The following is a 26,435-nucleotide window of genomic DNA, read 5'->3' on the forward strand; positions in this document are numbered from 1 at the left end:
GACAGGGCGGAGGCGCGGCCAGGGTGGTTCCTCATGCCGAGGCTTCCATCTCCGCCGCGTCCTCCCAAGCCCCTTCTGCCTCTCTCCCCCCTTCCATGCCGGCTGGGGCGAGAGGGGCAGCGGCGCAAGACCCAGACTCCATCCCCATGGACGAGCTCTCGGTGCTGGAACGCGCCACCATCCGTTGTGGCCTGGAGCTGCCACTCGGAGATGCGCCACTCGGACCACGGGCTAGGATTCCTCTCCTGGGCCAGGATTTGGAGTCCTCTCCCCCGCGTCGGATGGAAAAGCTACCACTAGTCCCAGGCTTTGCAGAGGCCCTGCATTCAACCTGGACTACACACAAGGACCCCCCCAAGCTCCCCTTCCTGGTCGATTACCGCGACTCAGAGAAGGCGGGAATCCCCTTGTGCCCTCCCATGGACAAGCTGATGGCCCAGTCCCTGGTAGGGAGCCTCAAGCCCAACCATGAGCGGACCGGTCCTGGAGGCCGGCCTCCCCTCAATCTGGCCGTGGGTAAGAAGCCTCCTGGGTTTGCCATAGCCTTTGATGACAAGCAGTCTTCAAGGGTGAGGAACTCTTACAGATCGTCCGCGCTGGCAGCCAGGACGATGAACGCCACCCAGCTGCTGCTTTCCTCCACCAGGCGCCTCCTCAGCGAGATGCGGGAGGTGCCTGACGTGTTGGTGGAGGAAATGGACAAGTCGCTGCACATGCTGATGGACCTGAATGTCCACGCGATCGAGTGGCTTGGACATGGCATGGATTATTGCATCCAGGCGGAACGTGCCAGGTGGCTAAACAAGGTACAGTGTCCTGGCAGTTCCGGAGAGGAGACCGAGAAGGTCCTGCAAGACCTCCCCGGCCACCCTACCTCCCTCATGGGCGGTGGACTGGAGCTTCTCCGCCAGGAGGTGGCGGATAAGAAGATCACTCTGGAGCTCCTGGGAGCCACGACGGACCCCCAGGTACCCAGAAAGGAAAAGAGACAGGGACGGAGCAAGGCCCCTGGTCAGGCTGACAGGGGGCGCTCTTCCTCCAAGCAGGGGAAACAGAACAATCCCCCTAGGACCCCCTTTTCTTCCTCCGCGGGACCCCCTCGCACTGCAGCGGGGGCTCAGGCCCGCTCTCAATCCCGCCACCCTCCCAGGCACGGGATACCGGCCAGCTCCCACAAAGCCCGTGGGAAGCCGCCGCGAAAGTGACACTGGACTCTGGCGGGGTCCCCCTGAAATTTCAGGGGACCCCCCCTTGCAAGCGCAGACGTTTGGACATTACAAACAATTTTTCTCATGCCAAGAAATTAATGTTTATTCCTCCTCTGTGCTCTCCTCCAGTGCCTGTAATAAAAAGTGTGTTGATGAAACAATGCCTGTTTATTTCAAACCCACCTGCTTTACTACAGACGACCCCATTTTGCATGAATTTAACCAGTGTAGAGAAGTCCAGGCTGGAATTTCTTTCCACTCAGAAAATATCGCTTCCTCCAGTCATGCAGACAGGTTACAAGCAGAATATTTCTCTTTGCAAAATGTTCCCAGACAAGCTAATTCCTATTCACAGTGGTATAGTCTCTCTAGTGTGCAATACCCCTCTGTCTCCACCGAGCGGCACTGTTATGCCGACTCTAGTTCAGGACAGGAGTTTGGTCTTAGCGTCAGGGAAGAAGCCAACACATATCACCCAGGGTCGGCCTCGTCTTCCCGCAAGGAAGCATATAAAGGCCTTAGCACAGGTTATAAACGTAAATACAATTCCCCGAGCCGGGGATTATGTTACTTATGCGATGAACCCTGTCCCCCGGGCTCCACGTTGTGTGTCGCATGTATTATTAACAAGCGAGGCTTCTTGGAGGTCACGTGTTCGTCCCCCACCGGATACGGAAATAAGCGTACCGGAAACGGAAACGCTCTTTCCGCCGGTGACTCCGCGCCTTCCGGCCCGGCGTCTAGCGGATACGGATACGTGCCCGGATATGGAACCTTTCCCTCCCGGCCCAGTAGTTCCGCTCAGGCGGTACAACCCCAAGGCTTCTCCGTTGCTCAGCAACACGTTAGCACAGTGTGCAGAGCAATGGAAACGTTGCAATCCGAATCACTGGGTGTTTCGGACGGTGACGCGGGGTTACAGACTACAGTTCGTGAAAAAACCCTCCCTATCCAGCAAGGTTATTTATACTCGAGCCCGCGGCTTGAAGGCCGATGCCTTGAGGGAGGAGATAAGCTCACTATTGCGCAAGGGCGCTATAGTGGAGTTATCACGCGACCAGAGCCGTTTAGGCTTCTGGAGCCGTTATTTTCTGGTTCAGAAAAAAGGAGGGGGGCTGCGTCCGATTATGGACTTACGTGCTCTGAACAAGCACTTGAAAAAGTTCAAATTCAGGATGTTGACGTCAGAGTCACTGATGAAATCAGTGAGACAGGGGGATTTCCACTGTTCAGTGGACCTGAAGGACGCTTATCAGCACATCCTCATTTATCCCCCACACAGGAAGTTCCTGCGGTTCGCCTTCGAGGGGCGCCTGTACGAGTACACGGTCCTCCCTTTCGGTCTTTCTCTGAGCCCTCGGGTTTTCGTGAAAGTGACCGAGGCAGCCATTGCTCCACTGAGGCATCAGGGAGTCAGGCTGGCGAACTACATAGACGATTGGATGATTTCCGCCGCCTCCTGCTCAGAAGCGGCGCGCCATACCAATCTGGTGTTGTCACACCTGAAGGCCTTGGGTTTCAACGTCAACTTTGGAAAAAGTATGTTGTTACCCTCCCAGCAGATTTCCTTTATAGGAATATCTCTGGACTCGGCCACCATGTCCGCTCGCCTCTCCCCGGAGAGGGTGGACAGGTTTCTGGCTTGTCTCGGCTCCTTCCGACTGAACCAGGTGGTCAGGTACAAGGAGTGCATGAAGTTGACTGGGCTGATGGCTTCAGCAGTGCAACTTCTGCGTCTGGGCAGGTTTCATATGAGACCTTTCCAGCGGTGGTCACTGGCGCTCAGGATTCCTTCCCTGCAAGGGTACAGGAAGGTGACAGTCAGCCAGGTCTGCATGGACGCTCTGGTCCCATGGAGGGACCAGGCGTTGTTGACAAGTGGGGTCTCCATGGGCGAAGTGGTGTCACGCAAGGTGATCACCACAGACGCCAGCCGCTCGGGGTGGGGCGCCACCCACGAGGGGCGCTCAGCCAGGGGTCTTTGGACCCAGGCCATGTGGGAGTACCACATCAACTATCTGGAATTAATGGCGATCTACTTGGCGCTCAAGCATTTCGAACCATTTCTCCGGGGTTGCCATGTCCTGGTCAGGACGGACAACACGGCGGCCCTGTATTATCTCAACAAACAGGGCGGCCTCTCCTCGCGGACGCTGGATCAGCTGGCGCGCGAGATGACCCTTTGGTGCTTGCCTCGGTTGAGGTCCATCAGAGCCTCCCATGTCCCGGGCCTTCAGAACGGCGGCGCCGATCTGTTGTCCAGGGGGGAGCCTCGCTACGAGGATTGGTGAGGCAGATTTTCTCCAGGTTCGGTCGACCGCGAGTCGATCTCTTTGCCTCCCAGGAGAACGCGAAGTGCCCCCTTTACTTTTCAGTAAGGGGACCTTCTCCTCTGGGGATGGACGCGTTTGCTTACGAATGGCCACAAGGTCTTCTCTACGCGTTTCCACCCCTGGAACTGATTCTTCCCACTCTGGAGAGGATCAGATGTTCCAACCAGGAGGTTCTTCTGGTGACACCATCCAGGGGAGTGTGGAGGTCTCTGATCACCCCACTGCTCTCTCAACCCCCTTGGCGGCTTCCCTTGCTCAGGGATCTGCTGCGCCAGGCAGGGGACGAGATCTTCCATCCAGACCCACGGGGCCTAGACCTGTGGGTTTGGCCCGTGAGAGGGAGAACCTGCTTGCAGCAGGCTTCTCACCGATGGTTGTAGCCACTATTCAGAGTGCTAGAGCCCCCTCTACTAGGGCTGTGTATGATGGAAGGTGGAATGCCTTTTTGGACTGGTGTGAGCTACAGGAGCCACCTGTGGTGGCTCATATAGCTTCGGCCCAGAAGGTGTTAGATTTCCTGCAGGACCGCCTGGACCTTGGTCTGGCGTTCTCTACACTGAGGGGTTATTTAGCGGCTATTGATGCCTGCCACCTGGGGGTGGCAGGCAAAGGCCTTTCTAAAATCCCTGAGGTGGTCCAGTTCATGCATGGTGTGGACCATTTGAGACCTGTGACCAGAGCCTTGTTTCCTGTTTGGGATCTACAAGTGGTTCTTGAGGGCCTTTGCAAGGCACCCTTTGAACCGATTGGGAGGACCTCTTTGAAACATTTAAGTTTCAAAACAGCTCTTTTGCTTGCCTTGTCTACGGCTAAGCGTGTGAGCGACCTTCATGCGCTCTCTGTGAGCCCTGATTGTATGAGGTTTCTCAATAATGACTCCAAGGTTCTTCTTAAACCTCATTTGAGTTTTATTCCTAAGAACCGAGTGGTCCCGAAGGAACCTGTTGGTTTGACGGCTTTCCATCCTCCTCCGTTTGCATCAGAGGAGGATAGGCGTCTTCATTGTCTTTGTCCAGTTAGGGCCCTGAAGGCCTACTGTGATAGGACGGTGGACAGCAGGTCTACTTCTCAGCTTTTCGTGGTCATGAATGCCCGTCAACGGAAAGCGGTGTCCAAACCCACTCTGTCGAGATGGCTTGTGGATGCTATTAGGTTGGCTTACACCCGGTCTGGGTCTGAAGTGCCGGAAGCACTTAAGGCCCACAGTACTAGGGGTGTGTCTACCTCTTGGGCTTTGTCCAAAGGTGTCTCCATTGAGGAGATTTGTGCAGCGGCGAATTGGTCTTCGCCGTCCACCTTTGCGACCTACTATCACCTGGACGTTGCGCCTTCTGCTATGGCGCATACGGTTCTGGGTGCTGCTGCCCTTCCTATTATGTAGTGGGGCGGCTCTCTCCCCTTCCTGAGATAGCATGCTGCGTTCTCTAGGATACGTGGGGGGACCCTGAGTTTTTCCCTTATATTATTGCAATTTTATAAGGTAGACCTGTGTCTGCCCTTAGTGCATAAGGCAGGCCTCGGTCTGTCAGGGTCTTTTTCTGTCTGAACACGCCCAGGCCCTGTGGGTCTGGGTCGGATCAGTCCTGAAAGGGGTCACGTCGGTTGACAGGACCTCCTTTCCGGATGTGGTCGGTGTGCACGACAGTCTTGTCGGTTCATGACTTCTCGGGGAGTATATGAGTCCCATAGGGGGACCTTGTCTGGAGGTATGACAATAAACGTATAGGTTCCGAACGGAACCATGTTTATTTAATACCGGAGGACAAGGTCCCCCGAATAAAGCCCCTCGGTTCGCTAGTTGCGGGCGCAGAGGTGCGGCTTTAGAGGAAGTTATGATAGCCCGCAGGGCTTTTATACACTCGGGGGCGGCGCCCTCGTTTGTGATTGACAGCCCTACCGACAAATGATATTTCTCGTACGGGAGCTTATGAGTTTTACTCTGTTGCAGCGCCAGATGGCGCTGGTTATCCCATAGGGGGACCTTGTCCTCCGGTATTAAATAAACATGGTTCCGTTCGGAACCTATACGTTTAGAAGGCATTTGTAGAATCGGCCTCGGGTCTTAATGGGTTAACAAGAACAAAGTGTTGCAGGACACGTGTCGGCTGACTCAGGGGTCAAACTTTCATTCGTCCAACTGTTTCTTAATCAGTGTGCCGCCCTGCTCCCCTCCTGCTCCTTCCCTTCCTGGCAGGGCTTGTTGAGTTTGCCTGGTTTTATCCAGCTATGCCCTGCAGCGCATTCCTACAGTTACATAAATTAATACAGTTACATTCAGTACAGCATTACCTGGGTGCCAGTGAGCAGCTCTGCTGAAGCAGCAGTTAGCAGCAGTCTTGCTCAAGGAAGGGGTGAGCAGCATTACTCATTCAATTTACCCGCCAGTATTTTCGCAATCAATCTGCAGATTTAAACTTCTGACCTTCTGGTACAAGGCTACCATCGTAAACTTTAGACTACTACTGCCACTGTGAAGTGGTCGCACACAGAGAATAGCGGCAGCAAGATGCAGTTAGTTGATGACAGTCACATGATGGCTAGAAGTCTAATTGGTTTTACAACATTTCCCCTTTTCACCCGATTTAGTCATTATGCTAATTCCTAATTTCCCCATATTCACTTGTAACGGCTGATTCCTTCTGATTAGTCTTTGGACTGATTGGTCTTAGGGATGGCATTGAAACCACATGCTCTGCCTGCCACCTCCTTTCACCTGCCAGTGAAGATCTTCACCAGAAGGATGTACAGTAGTGCGTGTGGAAAGTAGTGCACGTGGACTGAGGAGGAACATGAGCACTCGATTCCTCAGAGTTTAACACCGCTGCTTACAGGCACCCTGACCAACCGGTAGGAGTCCGAGTGCAGCGACAAAGATATTCCTTCCCGCCAGGCTTCCCTCTTGCAAATATGGCTAATTTTGTTTGTTGGAACACCTGACCAAGCCAGATGCACCGTGGAGGACTAGAATACATAGAACTGTACTGGAATATGTAGAAATAACCATGTCCACTCACTGTCCCGTTCTTGTATTGTAAATGTCCATGTGACCACTGGTTTCAGACTTTTAAGTAAGATATACAGTACTGTAAAACAGTTCGCTCAAAACATTTCATGATTACTGAAGTCAAAGCTAGCGGTCTGTGGGTAGCTTTCTTAGTAAAATGTATTTCTGACATGTATTTGTATTTTAGACATTTTCCATAACTCAGAATTATTTGTACTGTATTCCAGTAATGCTTGAAGAGTCTAGTGAATGCAGGGCTTAACCGCTTGCTGAACACTTGTCAGACAAAACATCCTGAAATGTTCAAAGAGTTCAAACATCCTGAACTTTTCAAAGAGTTCAAAGACCGATGGGTGATGACTGGATAGTTCCTCTGTTACATACATACAGTACACCCCCTCACAAACCACAACTTGTGCAATTCTGGAGGATCTGTCTTTTTAGGTAGTGGGATTGTTTGAGACGTTCTTGAAAAAACAAAAACATTAAAGGCATCTATCTCTATACAAATGTTGCACCGAAACATGAAGTTCGTTAATCTTGTTCCACCAGTACCTGTAATACTCTAACACACTTCATCTCTGCATCACGTTGTGAACTAACAAGCAGCAGAGTAGCCTTTACTGGCAGCATTTAGCCCCATATAGGATTTATCCTACCGTACGCTAATCCTACTGTAAGTTGCTAAACCCATGAGGATGAATGAACCAGTGGATGGAATGTGTACCATATGGGCCTTAAGTTAGTTAGTTTCTCTTAGCTTGGCCTGTCAGGATTCATGTGAAGATGAGAGAATCTTCAGGAAGGAGTGGTGGCCTCCTGGTCTATCTCAGGGGTTCTCAACCTTTTCAGGAGCAATCCCCCAACATAATCATATTTAAACTGGGGACCCCCTAAATAACCATATTTGAACTGGGGACCCCCCCATCCTAATAAGCACTTGGAATTATAAGCGTTACATTTCGTTTGACTCGGTTCCACCACTAAATATTGTGAAAATACCAGATCTACAAGCTCACAACGTTGTGTTGTGAGCTTTTAGATCAACTATGTTCTGAATGTTTGCCTCTTTCTTATATTATTTGACAATTTGACCAGTTTTTATAGTTTAATTAAAAAGGTCTTAAAATTCCTCGAATTGTCTCTTCAATGTCATCTGGGGACCTCGTGGACCACGTGGGAACACCACAGGTTGAGAATCACTGGTCTAGTGGGTAGACCATGAGGCGAGTTCTGTTTGTTTTGTTTGTGGAGGAGGTGAAATACAAATAGAAATTCGAAGTGTTTGCGTTCTATAACTGACTAGAATGTCGACGTAGCTAAGGGGGCTTGGTGTTGGGATTTAAAAGACAACCTATAGCTTACACTGTGATTAAAATCAAATGGAATGTTCAACACCCACTGGAGTTGAAAATAGTTAACATGTTGATATGAAATGCAAAACGTGCAATGAAAGTGTGTTCCCATGACTTATTGTGAATGTAGGTCGCAGTTTAGTATGTGAACATCTTGACCGTATCTCTGTCTATAACACCTGATACTTTGGTTCCCCTGTGAAATCACATGTGACATCACAGTGATGTCAGATCCTCAGAGCAAGGATCTCCATATATGGGCATAAAAGGCTGACACATCACTGTGACATCACAGGTGACATAACAGTGATGTCAGATACTCAGAGCAGGGATCTCCATATATGGACATAAAAAGGATCTCCATATATGGGCATAAAAGGGATTGTATGTATGATGTCAGACGACAGAATCCATATATGGCCAAGACAGATAAGGGCGAGGTTGCTTTTTCCCCATAGGCGTCTTACTGGTAATTATGATTCATAAATACATTATGCAATATGTTAAATATTCAGTATTATTATCATAGCTGTAACCAGGGGCGTCACAAGGGGGGGGGGGGAGTGGGACTGAGTTACTAGGGCCCAAGGTGGAGGAGTCTGGAATTATTTTATACTTTAGCTATTGAAAAATAGCAGATATACAAGCTCACAGTGCCGCGTTGCGAGCTTTTAGATAGATCTGCTATTTCTGAAAAGTCGTGAACATTTGTGCAAATCTTTGAATATATGTATTTCCTAAGCAAACATTTGTAACTCAAATTTTGCTTCTGGGGGGTCCCTGGAACTAAATATTTTGAGATGGGGGTCCGTGGCCAAATACATATCATTCTGGGGGTCCTTCACATGAAAAAGTTTGAGGACCACTGACATAAAAATATAGGTTTTTCAAAAAAGAGAAAGATTTGAAATATTCAAAAAAATAGCAGATCTACAAGCTCGCAGTGCAGCACTCTGAGCTTGTATATCTGCTATTTTTCAATAGTTAAAATACCCAGGGCCCAGAATTTGGTGCGACACCCCTGGCTGTAACCATGCAGCCCAAACACGTACATCCAGCTTTGATTGTGAAGTGGAGTTCTGTAGTATTTACAGCAGCAGATGAGCCTCATTATTTAGGCCACATGGAGTGTTGAGCCTCTGCTCTGCCTCCAGTGTGAGAGGAGATTGGGAGATATGCCAAGGTTTGTTTGTGTGTTTACGTAACCTGGTATTATCCTCATCCCTGATGAGTCACAAAGGGGAAAGTCTTCTTGTTAATTGCCAAAAAGATATGTGATATAAAAAGTTGTTTGCAGAGATAGGCTTTACATAAATCCCCCTTGTCTACTCTGCGTTGGATATATGAGATATGCAAGTCTGTTGCTGTGATGGTAGGCCTGAATGCATGACTTAGGCTTGGAAAAGCTGAATGAAAAAAGAAAAAAAAAGAGTCTGCCTCTTGAAATGTATTTCCTAAAAGACAGTCCTTCAGGATGGATCCATATCTTCTTCAGAATAAATGTATTCTGAAGAAGGCATGGACACCCGAATCGTATAGAACTGTGATTTTGGAAGCTACTTTTCTCTCTCTGATCTTTTTCTGTCCTGCCTCCATGTTCTAAAATTCATCTCTGAATGAGAAATGCCCTCTGTCCTGCCACAACTCCTGTTAGTATATCCTTAAGCGCAAATTGCTCAACTCCATTTTGTTGCAGCCGACCCATTCAGTGGTCAAGACTAGAGTGGACTAGAAAGCTGCTGTTTTACTACTGGCACATTTGTTTTTGTGTTTGAAGTAGCTCATGAACTGCTGAAAAATAACCTACATATTGAGACAACTCTCCAAGGCCAGGAGAAATAAAGCTGGAGACATTGTCAGCAGCACATTTCCAGAGTTTGAATATGAACCGCTGCCCTTAAGCTATAACAAGAACTGTTTCACTATTAACTCACTCTCCTTCATTCTCCCCTTCTCTCTTCCTCATTCTCTCCAATTCTCTCTCTCTTTTCCCTGCCTCTCTGTCGTTCTCTAGCTGGTGAAGTTGTGCATTGGAATGATTGACGCAGGCAAAGCCTACAACACAGCCAACAAACAGTTTGTCAGCGGCATCCGGGAGCTGGCCCAGTCGTCCACCAAAGATGAGGTCATCGAGGTAAACAGCTAGTCTTCATCTGTAACACTAAATAACGTTGTTGTTGGCTTGGGTTTTCTCTTTTTTGTTTTGTTTTGTTTTGTTTTGTTTTGTTTTGTTTTGGTACGGTGTACAGCATGACGTTTACAACTTAACTTGGTTAATATCCATAGCACATTCATCAGTCTTGGTGACTAGGGTTTGTTTTTTAAGTTATGCATAAAATGAAGTCCAAATACAATATTTTTCTGTGTGAAAGCCCTTAGGCCACATGGTGTGTTGTCTTTCTCCCACACATTTTGCATGGAGAGGCTTGCACTTCCTGTCTCTGTCTTTTTGTATATTTCCCCTCCCACCACTCCCCCAGGTCGCACATTCAGCCACAGTGCATTATTTACATAGAATACATCTCTCTCTCTCTCTGTCTCTCTCTCTCTGTGTGTCTCTCTCTCTCTCTCTCTCTCTCTCTCTCTCTCTCTCTCTCTCCCCCCCCCCCCCCCCCCCCACACACACACACACACTTCATTGTTGATTCAAAATGTCCAAGGCAGTGCTCTTGAAAGCATTTCCTCCCAGACATACCTCATTGACAGGAGGCTTAACTGAAGTCACGATTTGCCGTTTGCATTTTGTCAGGTGTTGCTTCAGTTGTATGTTGTTTTGTGTCAGTAGCATGCATTGCTGCCGTTTATGCAGGAATGCGTTCAGTCCAAAATGTGCAACTGGACATTTTGTCAAGTAACTTTGTTTTAATTCATGCAAATTCTTTGTCTGATTGACCTTGAATATTGCTGATGATGATAATTATATTTTTGCAATAGTATTAGGCTACGTATAAATATATATATATAAATAAATTAATTGCTTAAAACATTAGAAACTAATATTAAGTGTTTTAACCACATCATATCATTATACTTGGAGTATTGTCATGACTTCTGAAAAGATGTCATGAGGGATTGGCCACTTGGTGGCATGACACTGAAATTAATCATTCCATTTTTAAACTTAATCTTTTTCCCTCCAAAAATATGAAACGTTTAAACTTTTTCAATTATTTTGAAATATTGTCAATTCGTGAAAATAAAAGTTCTGCAAGCACACAACACATCGCGTTGTGAGCTTATTGACTTAATTGGTTAATGAACTTCCTTCTCTGTCCACAGTCCAGCCTGTCAAAGTTTGCAGAGACCCTGCAGGAGATGATCAACTATCACACGGTAAGACGTCATCATAACGGATGTCCTGCTAGTTTCCTGTCAACAGTTATAGGATAGGATAACAAAAAACAGAGATGAGCCCACAGAACCACCGGAAGAAATTCTTCACTGTCAAGAGGGCTGGAGTTCATACTTAAAGACCTCCCACTGCTGAATCTTTGTGCATGCATGGCATGCGTTTGTTTTCTTTTGTTTTATTGAGAGTGTACTCTCCGTATTGCGTTGAGGTTTTCTTGTGATTTGAAAGACCCTAAACAGAATTGTAAAATTAAATAGTCTATCCGGTGCCTGTGGTCTATAAAGTTACAGTTACAAGTTTCCTGTCTTGTAAAATACATCCCCAGTGTTTTGGGGCTTTCAACCTCAGCTCAAACTTTATCCCAAACACAACTAAACAAGACATTATAGTCTGTAGACCATTTACTTCTTGATAAGTGTCATGGACAGACGTGAAATAAGTAAATGCATGAACTCAGGGGACGCGTGGTACTACTGCTGTAACAGCTCAGTCTCCTAGAAATCTGTTCCCCATAACTCGAGAGGTGATCGTCCCAGATACAGGGTTCCCATACATCTTTACCAATTAATTTCCAAAACTTTTCCAAAACTTTTCCAAAACTTTTCCAAAACTTTTCCAAAACTTTTCCAGAATTTTTAACCCGATTTCCTGGACTATATAACAATAATTCAGCTCAATAACGAGTCGTTTACTCATATGCGCAACGCCCAAAGACAGGTAGTGTATGCCAGTGGTTCTCAACCTTTTCAGGCCGTGACCCCCGAAATAATCATATTATTTGAACTGGGGACCCGGGCACCATGACGAGCACTAAGAGTTGAGGAATTTAGTATAACACAGTTTTATTGTGAAAATAGCCGATCTACATGCTCACGTGAGCATGTAGATATGCTATTTTCACAATTTCTGCCTCTAATATTTGACAATTTGGCCAATGTTTAATTTGTCATTTCAGAGGTATTAACAAAATCAATAACCAAAGACAATGCATAGCTATTTTTCCAGGACCTTCCAGGACCCTTGATCAATTCCAAAACTTTTCCAGTACTGGAAAAATATTTTTCTAATTTCAAAATATTTCCAGGAATTTCATGACCGTGAGAACCCAGCAGATAGGAACTTTGTTTTGCAGCAATAATTAAAAACACACCTGGTGTTAAAACCCTGCCCACACCAATATCTCTTGTTCTACAATTCTGTATTCTGAGATTATGACTAGTTATGTAATTTTGACCTCGATTTTGATGGTAATCTTGACCTTTGAACTTTTTGACCCAAAAGTTAGGCTCAGTCTAAATATGCAGATTTCCCCGAACTTGCAGACTGCTGCGTTTCTGAAAAGTACTGAGTGATTCAATTCATCACAGTCTGGAAGAGGGTTGATGAATTGTATTGAATGAATTGCAAAAAGTCTGCTGGGGTGTAGACTAGACCAATCTGGTATTAGCAATAACGATGATGATATTGCTTACAATATCATGTACTGTTTAAATTGTAACTAATGGTGACTTTTATTTTAATATGAATTTAAACAGGATTCAAATAATTTTAGGCTAACCGAATGTTATTAAAAATGCCTAGCAATTGCAGGGACACAAGAATTGATCAGTTACTTGCTTCTTGATGTTGTCTGTCCTGCAAAGCGCCTAAATGACCGGATCTTAATGATAAACCCCTTGGCCTCTTTTGCGCGTGTGTGTTTGTGTGTGTCTACGTGCAAGCTGTTATTATCAAATAAAATGCAATAAATAAACCAGTGCAGCATGTTGCTTCCGGTGGCAGAGCTTGTCGTTGGTCGTATCCACAGCAACGAGTGTAGTCTGAAATCCTGTCTGATTTGTCATGCACCCATGTGACCTCGCAGACTTTGTATAATGATGCAAAGCACTCAACTTAACGTCACAGTGCTTAAGGCTGAGGTCTGCAAGGGCAGAGTGTCCACTACTCCGGAAAGTTGACCTTTGGATTCATTAAGCTCTTCAGGCCAGCCCTATGATCATTCTCAGGGTTTTCTTGTGTCTTGAAAATCAACTGATCCATTCTTTATTTTGACCGGGACCTTGTTATTTATTGTGACCTTGACCCTAGACCTTTTCAGACTAGAAGTTGATCATTTCTTCAGGGCAACCTAACTGACCACTCCCATGAAAATACGCCTGTCACTTCTCCAGTTGTTTTATTACACGCATACAGGACTAATTGTAATACCCTACCACGTATGCATTCTACCTCTGTGGCATAACACTTTAGAAGTTACTTGGGTAATCTTGTCTCCTACTCTATAGTCCCCTGAATCCCAAAGGAAACAAAACAGGGGTAGGTCCAGTGACTCAGCACTGAAGACTTAAGTTTCCACCATACATTTCCCTGTTAGACTCCTAGACCCTCAGAGAACCACAGTCCTGGGGCTTAGGCTATGGCTCAACAGAAGAGAATTTACTGGATATCTAACTATATCATACCGCACTATACTTTCCCAGTCTAGGAGGCTAATAAGAAAACGTATGGCTTGTTGAGTCACATCGGGGATCCACCCTGTTGTGGCTCCTTTTGGGTTTTTGGGTTACTGGTCCCAACAGACCGAAAAGGGTACTCGGTTGCTTTTAAAGTTCCAGGCAGTTATTACTAGCTTTTAATGGTCACAATGTTTTGAAAACAACTACACGGCTCATTGTGTCCAATAGAAACAATGCAACCCCACACTCCGGAAGCTCTCACCACCTTCTGATATTTTTGTCTTAAAGTGGGGCAAAGCAGTAGCCGTTTGTCCACCAAATGGTAAAACTGTTGCTCAACATTTGCACCTGTTTATAACATTTGAATGCCATAGTGGTCATTGGTCTTAGAATACAGGTTTGGGGGTAAACGCAGTGTATGCTGTGTTTCTCTCACAGAAGCTCTTTCTGGGATCACTACCTATTTACCTTGAGCGTTCCCCAATATTTATTTATGTATTTATTTTTAAATTATTTTGTTTATTTTCTTTAAGGCTCATCTTGCCTTTATTGCTAGTGTAGAGAGACAGGAAACGGGGAGAGAGAGCCCGGGAATCAAACCAGGGACTCAGAGCCTGTTTGGTACGCACCTTCTAACAAAACGTTAGAAAGATATGTTAATGCCATTTAAAGCACTGAGCCATACATTAAGCACTGTCTGTGGCGCTATGAATGCGAATAATACTAATTGCGACCGAAGGTCGCAGTTTACTATGAGAAACGGCACAGCTTGTCCGGGTCCGTCTGTCTGGACATGTAGACGTACGTGTACACTTTTTTACGGTTTATGGGTTTGTCGCTCTGACATCATGCTCTGATGTCACTGTGATGTCAGGGGAACCACTCTTAACTCATTTAATGCCACCCTTTCACCACTAGAGGGGGCCAAGTGTGCCACAGACAATCCCATAGAGATATGCTGGTATATGCAGAAGCCCTGCAGCCATGACTTGCCAAAACACTTTCCTTTGTGCATGTACAGGAAGAGGATGAAGTTAGCTTGAAGTTAGCTATTGGCTACCAAGCATTTTAAAAGCCTTATTTTCGTCAACTTAGCCATGATTAAACCTTGCACACCTCATGCATGGGAAAAAAACAGAGAAGAATGAGCTCTAAAAAATCCAATGCAATCCTGGATTGCATTGTTGTGGGTTTGTGCAGTTTGTTCACAGCTTTCAAACAAAAAAATCCGATTGGAAATCCGTTCAGGCATTCTTGAGATAATAGCCATTATGTTTTACACTGTTGTGAGCTTGGAGGTCTGCTACCTGAGTTGTATGGGGGTTGTATGGGGGTTAAACATGCAAAATCGCGATTGAAATCATGTTCACTAGTTTTGATGGGGTCCAAAAAAAAAATTTCAAAAAAAAATTTTCAAAAAATTTTTTTTTTTTTTTTTTTTTTTTTTTTGAATCACGTGTATACACGTGATTGGCACTGTGGGATGCGCTAATATATCACGTGTATACACGTGATTGGCACAGAATGAGTTAACAGAATGGGTTTGCCGCTCTGACATCACGCTCTGGCTTCACTGTGATGTCACACTAACAGAATCCCTTTTATGCCCATGTATGGAGTTCTTTGATGTCATCAATATTAAGCCCATATCTAACAGGACTTTATGGGAATGCCCATATATGGAGGCCACATACCACACTAACAGAATCTATTTTGGCCAAGACAGCCCATATCTGTGTGGCTGGTTCTACAGACAAGGATCTCCATGTATGGGCATAACAGGGTATGATGTCAGATGTTATAGACATCATAGGACTTTCACATATTGAATAACTGAGTAAGCATGTTTGGGCTCTCACAGCATATCTCCATATATAGTACTTGGATCTCCATGTATATGGGTAACTGGTCCGATATACATCACTGGCCAGATGGCCAAGAATTATCGCCCTGAGGCGTCTTTTTAGTAATAATTGTTTTAATTGGGTACTAAATTACAAAAATTAAGTATTGAGTTGAACTGAGCTGTTCTTTCTGTTTGTGTGTGTGTGTGTGTACAGTATGTTGGGGGGGGGACTAGTCAAGGCTAATGACAGGTGGACTTTAGGAAACCTAAGCCTCCAGTGTTGAGTCACAGACTCAGCTCAACCTTGTGGTGGCTCCTTTGGGATTTAGGGAACCAAACTAGTCTCACCCCCACCACACACACACAGGCACAGGGGCTGAAACTGTGACTCAGACATCAGCTGACTGCTGTTTAATATGTTTTTTCTTTTTACCAGTCAGCGATCTCAGAGCACATGATCCACTCAAGACGCACACTGCTGTTTGTTCCCAGCGACAGGGCCAGTCCACGGACACAGCCCGTATTGTCCTGTCTAGTAGTGACTAACATCTGCTCTGAAAACGCTGTTTAGGGATGCCACTGTTTATAGGGGATTTTGTTTGCTGATGGGCTGTTTTTAAGGTACACAGGTTAATGAGGGTATGACTCACTGACGAGAATAATCGCAACGTGTTGTTGCTGTTCACGTTTTTTTGTTCGTTTATGAGGGGGAATTTTCAGTCAGCTCTTTCCATGAAAATTTTGTTGCGTTTCACTTCTGCAAAATTTAACACAGTGAAGTCGAGACACGAGCACACATGTGGAATGTGCTGAATGCTTAACAAAAAAAAAACCTTTAGCGTGAAAATGTAAACCTTTATCCTCCAGCTGTTTGTGAAAAAGTCTAGCACAGTGTTTGGTGAAGAATAGGGGGAACAAAGGATGTTCAAGATGACAAAAACTTTGATAGAGAAATATTGTGTTCATACTGTACAGTGCTTACACTACTTGATCCTGTCTTTACGGTCAACGCAACAGGCCCAGTTTTCTAGTGGAACTTGTAGAGTGAAGCTGAATATGATGAAAATGTTTATCTTTCAAGCACCAGTTCTCCCTAACTGAGGGAAGTGGTAAAACTTGTGGACTGAAAGTCTTTTGGCCTGCAGATAAAAGAAGTAACTGTTCCTTCTATCTCCGCAGATATTGTTTGATCAGGCCCAGAGATCAATCAAGACGCAGCTTCAGACATTTGTCAAAGAGTAAGTATTGATGAAGTCTCCATTCAGCTTTCCGGAATGTTACTTTTTCACCTTTATCTCTATCAAAGAAGACTTATTATTTATAGCCAATAGCCATTTGTGTGCTACTCTCATCCAAGTGGCTTGGTGTCTGCAATATTAGAATGATCGTAATGTCCTGACCTAGATCATCAATTAATGTTGATAGGAGAGTTAGCAATCCACTACTTTCTTCAAGATAAACAATTGGAAGTGGAGGACTGGAGGGTGGACCTTATTATTATGGCCCTAGATTGACCATGTACTTATGTATGCCTGGCACTTATGTACTGTAAGTGGGAGGAAATGAAATTAACAAGGGGACATGGACAGAGTTAGAAAGGAAAGAGACAAATAAAGGAGGAAGATATGGGAGACGGGGTGTGATTCCAGAGGTCAGGGGTGGAGAAGGTGGTTTTGGCTGAAGCTCTGGTTCACAGCGACTCACCAAGAGGCCCACTGGAAACACAAGGCCCCAGGTCTTAACTTTTCCACTCAAAGTCTGTGTCAGAAAAATAAAGCGAAAGCAGAACTAGAACAAAAAGCCATGTCAGCATATCATGTATCGTGGTTGAAGAATATTCCACAGAAGAAAGACGGACTAGAAAGATGCCCGGAAAGACTAATGCTGATATGAAAACAAGAGACATTTGAGGAAGTGTGTGAAAACGCAATTAGTATTGTCAAGAGTATCTTCCCTTTCATAAGTTCATGCAAATTGGAGCTGACAGATACCCCTCGATCACAATTAAACTCCTGGTACCAAGTTGAATTCCACACGGTTTGTATTAATGAGGAGGATTTTGCTTTATTTAAATGCCTGCACACTCAGTTAAACACACACGCCAGCACTCCAGACATCTTGCCAACTCTGCCTGGAAGCCAGTTTCCTCACAAACGGCATATATACTCCCTCGTAGTCGGAGCAGTGGAATAATAAGACCCCGTTTCACGTAGGCGAACAAATTAAATACAGACGAGTAAATGCAAGCCTCAGATGTTTAGTAAAGGCATTCGATTTCCGTGGGGTGGCTTCAACGATTCAACGGGTTCAATCTGGGACTTTTTAATGAATTAAATGTTATTTTAACAAATCGGTTTGGTAGACTATGTTAATAATTAAATATAACTAGTGCATCTGCAGTATTTGGAAGTTGTCTCTCTAATCTTCCACTGAGAAATCGTGGCCCTGGTGTCGGTAAGACACTTACCGACATTTGACATTGGCAGTAGAGTTATTTGAAGCGGTTGGCGCACCTCCTTGGACTCTAGCTACGCCACCATCTTTATTGTAGTTTTGACATCATTGCAATTACCTCTCTGATAGGAGAGGTGTAAAACGTAACGGCTTGTACTGTAGCTTCAACTCACATTGTCATTGCACATTCATAATACATTCTTGTGTAATACATTCTTGTGGTATTTGATCCTAGGCCACCAGGGGTACACAAGGCTCCAGAACTATGGGTATCAACCACAATTGCATAATTATATGGTACTACTTGGCAAGTTTGGTAACATATCTAACATTATGATAAAACGCTAGGTTTGTAACACATACACACCATTACCAGCATCATTATGGGGCTAGAGGAAAATGCAACCTGTATAATATACAGTAAAAGCATTTAATACCATTACAAAATGTTTTCTTTTTAAACATGTTTAAAACTAAAAAAATAAATAGTAAATGCTATCAGATTTTGTTAGTACAAATAATGTGATGCTAAAGTTAGTCTGTGTTTTTATTTCTTCTCCAATTGCCACAAGGGTTTACTCTCCTTTTGTGATAGTTCTTTATTGCCATAGATGATAGGAAACCTGAGAGGGAGACAGACAGTTCAGGGAGACACAGGAGGGAAATTTGATCCAGAGGTAAAGTATTGGATCATGTGTTTCTGGAGGCAAGAGAGACCACCGTCACACGACTGGGCCCTGATCATCAGATTCAAGTTCAACATCACAGACTGCTGACACACGGCCCTCCAACCAGATATACACTAATGACATTTGAGAAATTAGATCATTGGGACATCTGCTTGCCTCAAGCTGTTGCTCTAGCTCTAGCTCTGCAATATTTAAAAACTTGAAAATGCTGCTTGTGTCCCCTGGCAGTAGACTAACTGGGTAGACCACGTTTTATTGTGTATTTACTTTTTGTTTCAATAATTTGACCAAATAACCCTTCAATTCACCATTTTGCACAGCCAGAGATAACCTTGCGTCCGTTTACATGCAACTTTCCAGCCCACAGGATTGTTGAAAACAAACAATGGAAATGTCTTCTTTGACCTTAGATAGGGGATTTCTCAAAACCCCATACACGACTGAACTGTAAGCGTGGTCCTGTGCTGTTTGTATACTCTATGTGCGACACCTTCTGGTGATAACTGTGACCCTGAACTCAGCAGCAGCACATATAGCTCAAAGCGTTGTTTTTATTTGGAGAGGTGGGAAATCCTCATCCAGGTTGTATATTTGTCTTGAATGAGACAAACATTAGGAAAGCTGGGAGTAACAACACAGGTAAGATTTGATCCTAGACCTCTTGGAGTATGTGGAGTTCCAGAGGCGAGTGTTAACCGCTTAAACCCTATATAGACATACAGTACTTTATTTGAATGGGGTCCCCCAGGGGTCTATGTTAGGCCCCCTTCTTTTTTCCGTCTACACTATTATCTTAATACATTAAAGCTGGGAAAGCATCTGTGTCGTTTTAGATTTTCGCGAGCTTGTACATCTGCAATTTTTTAACAATTTTGAAAAATCTTGAAAGTGTGAGAACTACGGATTTCGAAGGCCACTTAAAACCTACAGTATATACTTAGCATTTTCGTCTAAACCAAATAACAGTCATCTACAAGCTCACAACGTGTTGCGTTTTGACATGTTATGAGCTTGTAGATGTTGCTATTTTTGGCTGACTGTTCGCCCCTGAATAGCAACCCCAAGGTTCAAGTGTTTAACTTCTCAGCCTGAACGCACATATACGCATTATTGCGCAAGACGGCCCAGCCTGGTCGCACATATACGCACTAGGTGATTAAAAACGAAAAAAAAAAAAAAGATAAAAAAAAAAATATCGGCACACCTTTTTTATCACCAGATCGGCTTACCCAACATATCGGCACACCCCATCTGCGTGCGAGGAGGAGGGGGGAGGGCCCAGAGGGGGATGGGTGTTTTTTTCTCATTGACTTACTGTGTACACAGCAGCCACTAGCTTAGCAACATTGACGGAGCCGATTGAAACGAAAATGCTTGGAGTTACGGTACATACCGAGATCATTGATTGTGACCACATTGACGTGCACGAAACGCGCACGCGAAGCTTCCCGGGGGGGAGAAGGCTCCGCCAAATCGCCATTATATTCCAATGGGGAGCTAGAATCTTCGCTGGTAAGTAAACATTAACCAACGAAAACAAAACAAAAAGAGACACGTGGGATGTGAAGATGTGCCGATGGCCTGAATGAATGAATGCACTCTAGATCATAATACAATAATAAAAATTCCCGGCTAATCTGAGGACAAGCCATTTTAGCAGAGACTGGGAAAGAGTTAAGTAATCTATCTGAAGTATCCTTGCCTGTCAACGACAGACACATCATTGGAGGGCCACAATGGAAACAATGCTTCTGGCTTTATTGTGTGTGTTTTTTTTTAATTATTTATCCTGAGTGATGCTACTGAACATGAGTGTCGGGAACGGGAAGTGCTGTTGTGCTTTACCTTTTTTTAATATTAAGACCTGAATTTATTTTATTGCGACCATAGGTCGCACTTACTACAGAAAGCTCCACCAGGTGTCCGTGCGTCAGTCAGTCAGTCAGTCAGTCAGTCCGTCCGTCACACGTCAGACGTCACACTATTGCCCTGCTCATATCTCCGCAACCGTTGCCCCGATCCATGCCAGATTTTGCACACACACTCCTTACCTGCCAAACTACAACCTCCAAGGACCCCCGGAGTTCCAGGGACCCCCAGGTCCCTGGGGGACCCCCAGGTGTAAACAAAATACCAAATGTGCAAAAATGACCAAATGACCACCCCCACGGGGCTGCTCACGGGGAATTCCCGGGGACCACCCACTCCTGCTACTCCAGAACGGATGCAAAAGTGGTGGCGCCCCCAGTGGAGGACCCCCTCCACTGCAGCTCACATAAAATGCCCTAACTCGGCCTAGGAGCGTCCGGGAGAGCCGGGGCCGGTACCTATTCGTCCGCCAAGGCAACGCGGAGACCCCACCCCTCATTTCTCACATGGCCCTCTTCTAGCGAGACCTACGGTCGCTTATCTCCCGATTAGGGAGTCTTACTGGTACTTTAGCTATTGAAAATTAGCACATATATAAGCTCACACCGAGTGCCGCACTGATTGTAGATCTGCTATTTTTTTTTTATCGTGAAACATTTTGCAAATCTTAACATATTTTGAGATGAATACATGTCATTTTGGGGTCCTTGACATGAGAAAGTTTGAGAACCATTTAGAAGACGTTAATAGAATCAGATAAAAATATTCAAAGACTTAAAGCCATACTGTGTAAGATGCCCAACTAGTGGTCATTAGCCCTATAGCAAACCGCGGTCGCGTCCGCGTCTTTCGGACGTTTTTCGTACCTTCAGACCCCCGCGTCTGCCTCCACCTCGCTGAGATCTATCTTTTAAGGGGTCCCTTGTTCCTGTGCGTTCAGTAATTCCAGAGATACGGACTCCTTCACCCTGCCTGGTAGGCGAAATTACCTAGAGAAGGGATGGTACAAACGGGCGACAACAAATATGGCTGCCATAGCGACCCCACTTCAAGATGCGCTGTGATTGGCCGGCAGTTGTATAACCCTCGCTGTGATTGGCCGGTAGTGTGATGACGCAATTTTGGCGCGAGATCCGGTCCACGGCAAGGATCTCAGTTTACATACAGAGAAGGCTTTACAGGCTGAAATTCACGGCGCGGATCTTCTAAAACTTTTGTGATTTAATAGTTAGGAGAATTTTAAGATTTGTTTTATAAAAAAAGTTACATAGTACAACTTTAAACACATTTTCAAAGTTTTTCACAAATGGCAGATCTAAAGCTCACTGTGAGCTTGTACAAGTATATCTGCTATGTTTTAATAGCTAAAGCATCAAACAATGGTTAAAGCGGTTCAAGTCTACACAGATGCGTTCCAGCTCTTAAAGGGTAAAAAATGTGATGTCACCAAATAAAACCAATCAATCAATCAATCAATCGAATACATTTCCCTGCCCCCATCCTCCTCTCTCGCCAGAGACCTGCGCAAGTTCAAAGAGGCCAAGAAGCAGTTTGACAAGGTGAGCGAGGAGAAGGAGGCGGCGCTCACCAAGAACGCCCAGGCTCCCCGCAACAAGCAGCACGAGGTGGAGGAGGCCACCAACATCCTCACTGCCACGCGCAAGTGCTTCCGCCACATCGTCCTGGACTATGTCTTACAGGTGGGATCTCATTCTTTTATGAGCATTTTTATTTAGTTGTGCTTTAGTTGTTGTTTTGTAATTCCCCTTTAGTATTTATGTATTGAAAAACAATGTCATCATAATCTTGGGATTAGAGATGTAGGGCCGTTGTATACTCCTCTTTTGGAGACTAATTTATTTTGGTTTGTTTCAGGGAGTCACAAAATCTCGGCCAAAATCTCCCCCCCCTAAAAAAATAAGCAGAAATGGCAGTTCTACAGTACAAGCAAATAAAATGTGTATTCGTCATATCATGTTCCAATGTTCAACGCCTTAAACACAATTAAATCGTTCCATGTAGAAACTTAAGCTCACAACACGCGAGCTATTTCCACTGTTTATGTTGTTTTAAAGTATAAAGTTATTAAATATGTCAGTCATTTCTTTGTATATTTAGGTTATTAAGTTATGTCTGCCCTGTGCAACTTCAAAGCCTAAAAGCCAAATAGAAATCTAGTGTTCAATGGCAAAAATACAACGAAATCCTTAATCGCAATAATTTGTGTGACAATTAGTCGTCATGTAAAATGTCATAATCGGATAGCCCTAGTAGTTTGAGAAACACTGCTGATGCTGTGTACTGTATATACGTTCACACACTGCGGAAAGACCCCAGTGGATGGGTATGGGGGATGATGAAAGGTGGGAGTCGGGTGTAGAGTGCTGATGTGGCATATAGTGGGAAATGAACAACAGCTGTGTTTAATGCTGTTCATTCCATGTGAAACAGCCTGACAGACATGCCTGTCTGTCCACCACCCAGCACCATGCTATCAGCTCCAGCTACCGCAGGGCTGTCTGTCACCATCATGACATTTTATATTATTATGAATTGTCACACAAATATAATTGCAATTAACGATTTCATTGAGCTTTTAGATCTGCTATTTTTCCCTGTTTTTTTAATGTTTTAAAATATTTGAGCATTTTTCAATTCTGGAAACGATTATGAAGATTATGATATTATATTAATTAATTGAAGGACAACTCTGCACTAAATAAAATCTAGGCTCATTTCCCTTCTTATATTGACCTGTATTTATAATGTGGTTGGCCGAAATGTCATGTGAAGCTCACCAATCCACCAATCCTCAAGACATATGCCTGTGTTTATGCCCGTCTCATTGGATACGGCTAAGACGGCCCCTCTCTGATTGGCTACAGGCTTAAATACTCACAGACGATACACCGAACGCAGTACTTTGCATGCTACAATGGCGCAAGTAATAATTGTATTGGAGTAAAAGGTATATTTGCCTTTGAGATGTAGTGGAGTAGAAGTAAACCTATTGAAAATTGGAAACACTCCAGCAAAATAAAAATAGTACTTGAGTACTTACTGTAGTTACTTTCCACCACTGCCTCTAGGTCCAATTAGGATCATTCCATTCTGGTGGCAGCCACACGGTGCAGTGCAGTCAGTGTGTGTCATCTTCTCTCTGATGGCATCCCTGACCTTTCCCAGCGAAGGCCATTTATCACTGACTACAGTAGCCCTGCACACATAATGAAGGCAGCATGCTTTGTGATAAAGGAACTGGTTAGCTGTAGTGTTGTGGTTCAGAATGATACCCATCTCTGGAGTCATAATATATACTGTACCTGCTTGGCAGGATCAAGTCCTGCCAAACCCTCTGCATAATTACGTGGGAGTTTGACGTGCACTCTGGTAGTTGTATATGCATGCACTTCAAGGTGAGGTAGCAGGATTATTAAATATAGCAAAAGAGCCCCTTGTCTTCTCTGTGGCTGTTGTAGTTGATAAGGAATGTGCTTTGTGATAAGAAGAGTGCCAGATTCTGATGTTTTAGAGACGTAATATCTGTCCAGCCACATAATATACTGAAGGCTTACAGGAGCACACTTCCATCCATGTTGCATCTTTTGTAGAAAACATTAGAATTCAAATCAATACATATACGAAAAAAGAGAGGAAAAAAAGTCCTGCTTCTCGATTATTCCATTTACCTACAGTGCATGAGTACGATTAAATCGATTATTGATTCTCAATATTAGTTTCGATATATTTCAGTTAATTGGCCAGCCTTAGTCAAAACTAGTGACCAGAAGTAGAACTTACCATAATATATGCCAAGAGTATAGCACACACATAAATGAACAGAGAAAAGAATGTAAATTTCCTCGTTTCAAAATATACCGAAACATTGACCAAAATATATATTTACACTCCTATGTGGGATTTAACCACATGAACCCTTGCGTCCCCAGTCTCTAGCAGATCAGGAAAGGGGGCCTGCTAGAATCGACCGCTGGGGGACTCCACTCAGCTATTTACAGTATACACTAGGGTTTAAGTGGTTAAATAGTGGAACATTATTGACGAAAGCATGTCTCACAGGGAGTGGGGAGTTTATGTTGTAATGGCGCACTGCTTCGTCAGAAATCCTCCTTCCCCAACATGAGGCCTGGCTTTGAGAAATTGAATTTCTGTCTTAGCTGTCTGTCTGTTATAGGGAATCTATAACTCTACAAGTGATTTAAAGAGGCCCTGCCCTACTTTAAAGTTCCACATCAGACTGGTGTTGTCAGCACATTTAAAATCCCACACTGACGTTTTAGTGTTTTGCAACTTGGCACACGTTTTCTTTCCTCAAGATTTTTTGCAATACTTTTACTTGGGGTGAGAAATTCATTCCAGCCAGTGAAGTGCTTGGGAATTCTGTTTGTGGCTGATAAGCTTGTCTACTCTTGTAGCCATTTGGGCATTTATAGTAACTAACCACCGTTTAGGTCCTTAATGCTCACCTACTGTATACTGACATGTTCAGAATAGGGTAGCCAGGGTTAAGCCTGTCACAATTATTACATAATCGTCAAAATGTAAAAATAAAAGTGCAGAAATAGCAGATCCAGAAGCTCAGCAACTATCATCATCTATTCCTTTTTATCGTTTTTTTCCTTCATAACATTATTAACTAGACTGTACTCTGACGAGCAGCTAACTTGCGCCTTTTCTTCAGTGTGTCTTTCTGTGTGTGTGTGTGTGTATATATATATATATATATATATATATATATATATATATATATATATATATATATATCCATATCCATATCCATATCCAGACTATAAATAGCTGAGGCCAAACTGGTCAAAAATCATCAATTTGGTGCACTTGGTGAAGAGTTTCTGATTTTTGGTATGGTGTTAGGTATGGGTATAAGGTTTTCAAAAACCATCGCAAACAAGTTGGGCTCTTCCCCTAGTGGTCCGTTTGCAATTAATCAAATATTAGATATGTCAGTATATGGTTCAAACCCCTAATAATTGATGAAAGAGATGTTTCAATGGATTCTGTTACTATTGGGTATAATAAACAACATACTAAAAATTCTGGAAAAAATAACTACCGGAAAGGCACCATTTTCAAGATGGCGTCCACGATGGCTGCTGGGAGCTGAAAATGCCTATAAACTGGGTTTTAATGTGTAAACATTCATAATAAATCTGCACTTGGTGAAGAGTTTTCGGTTTTTGGTATGGTGTTAGGTATGGGTAAAAGGTTTTCAAAAACCATCGCAAACAAGTTGGGCTCGCCCCCTAGTGGTCTGTTTGCAATGAATTCAATAGTAGATCTGTCAGTATATGGTTGAAACCCCAAATAATTGATAAAAGATATTTATCAATGGATTATGTTACTATTGGGTATGATAAACAACATACTAAAAGTTTAGAAAAGAATTACTACCGGAAAGGCATCATTTTCAAGATGGCGTCCACGATGGCTGCCAGGAGCTAAAAATGCCTATTTAATGTGTAAAAATTCATATAAAATATGCACTTGGTAACTAGCTTTTACATTTTGGCATGGTGTTAGGTATGGGTATAAGGTTTTCAAAATAGTGTTCTAATAGTGGTCTAAAATATACTGACCTATCTAATATCTGATTCATTGCAAACAGACCACTCGGGGGCGAGCCCAACTTGTTTGCAATGGTTTTTGAAAACCTTATACCCATACCTAACACCATGCCAAAATTCAAAAACTCTTCACCAAGTGCATATTCTTTATGATTTTTTTACACTTTAAAACCCAGTTCATATGCATTTTAAGCTCCTGGTAGCCATCGTGGACGCCATCTTGAAAATGGTGCCTTTCCGGTAGTTATTTTTTCCTAAACTTTTAG

General features: G+C 44.1%; 1 protein-coding gene across 2 annotated transcripts in view; it reads left to right on the forward strand.

Moving 5' to 3' along the window:
• The window catches only part of LOC308281346 (arf-GAP with coiled-coil, ANK repeat and PH domain-containing protein 2-like), a 112,167-nt gene that overhangs the window by 29,131 nt on the left and 56,601 nt on the right, over positions 1-26,435 (forward strand). For both annotated transcript variants that reach the window (XM_080721503.1, XM_080721504.1), the window contains exons 3-6: positions 9,915-10,034; positions 11,180-11,233; positions 16,734-16,792; positions 22,083-22,266. In XM_080721503.1, coding sequence (XP_080577629.1) covers positions 9,915-10,034; positions 11,180-11,233; positions 16,734-16,792; positions 22,083-22,266 — 417 coding nt within the window. The remainder of the gene's footprint in view (positions 1-9,914; positions 10,035-11,179; positions 11,234-16,733; positions 16,793-22,082; positions 22,267-26,435) is intronic.

Source organism: Nannobrachium achirus (genome assembly GCF_963921795.1).
Source record: "Nannobrachium achirus genome assembly, chromosome: 1".
Lineage (NCBI taxonomy): Eukaryota > Metazoa > Chordata > Actinopteri > Myctophiformes > Myctophidae > Nannobrachium > Nannobrachium achirus.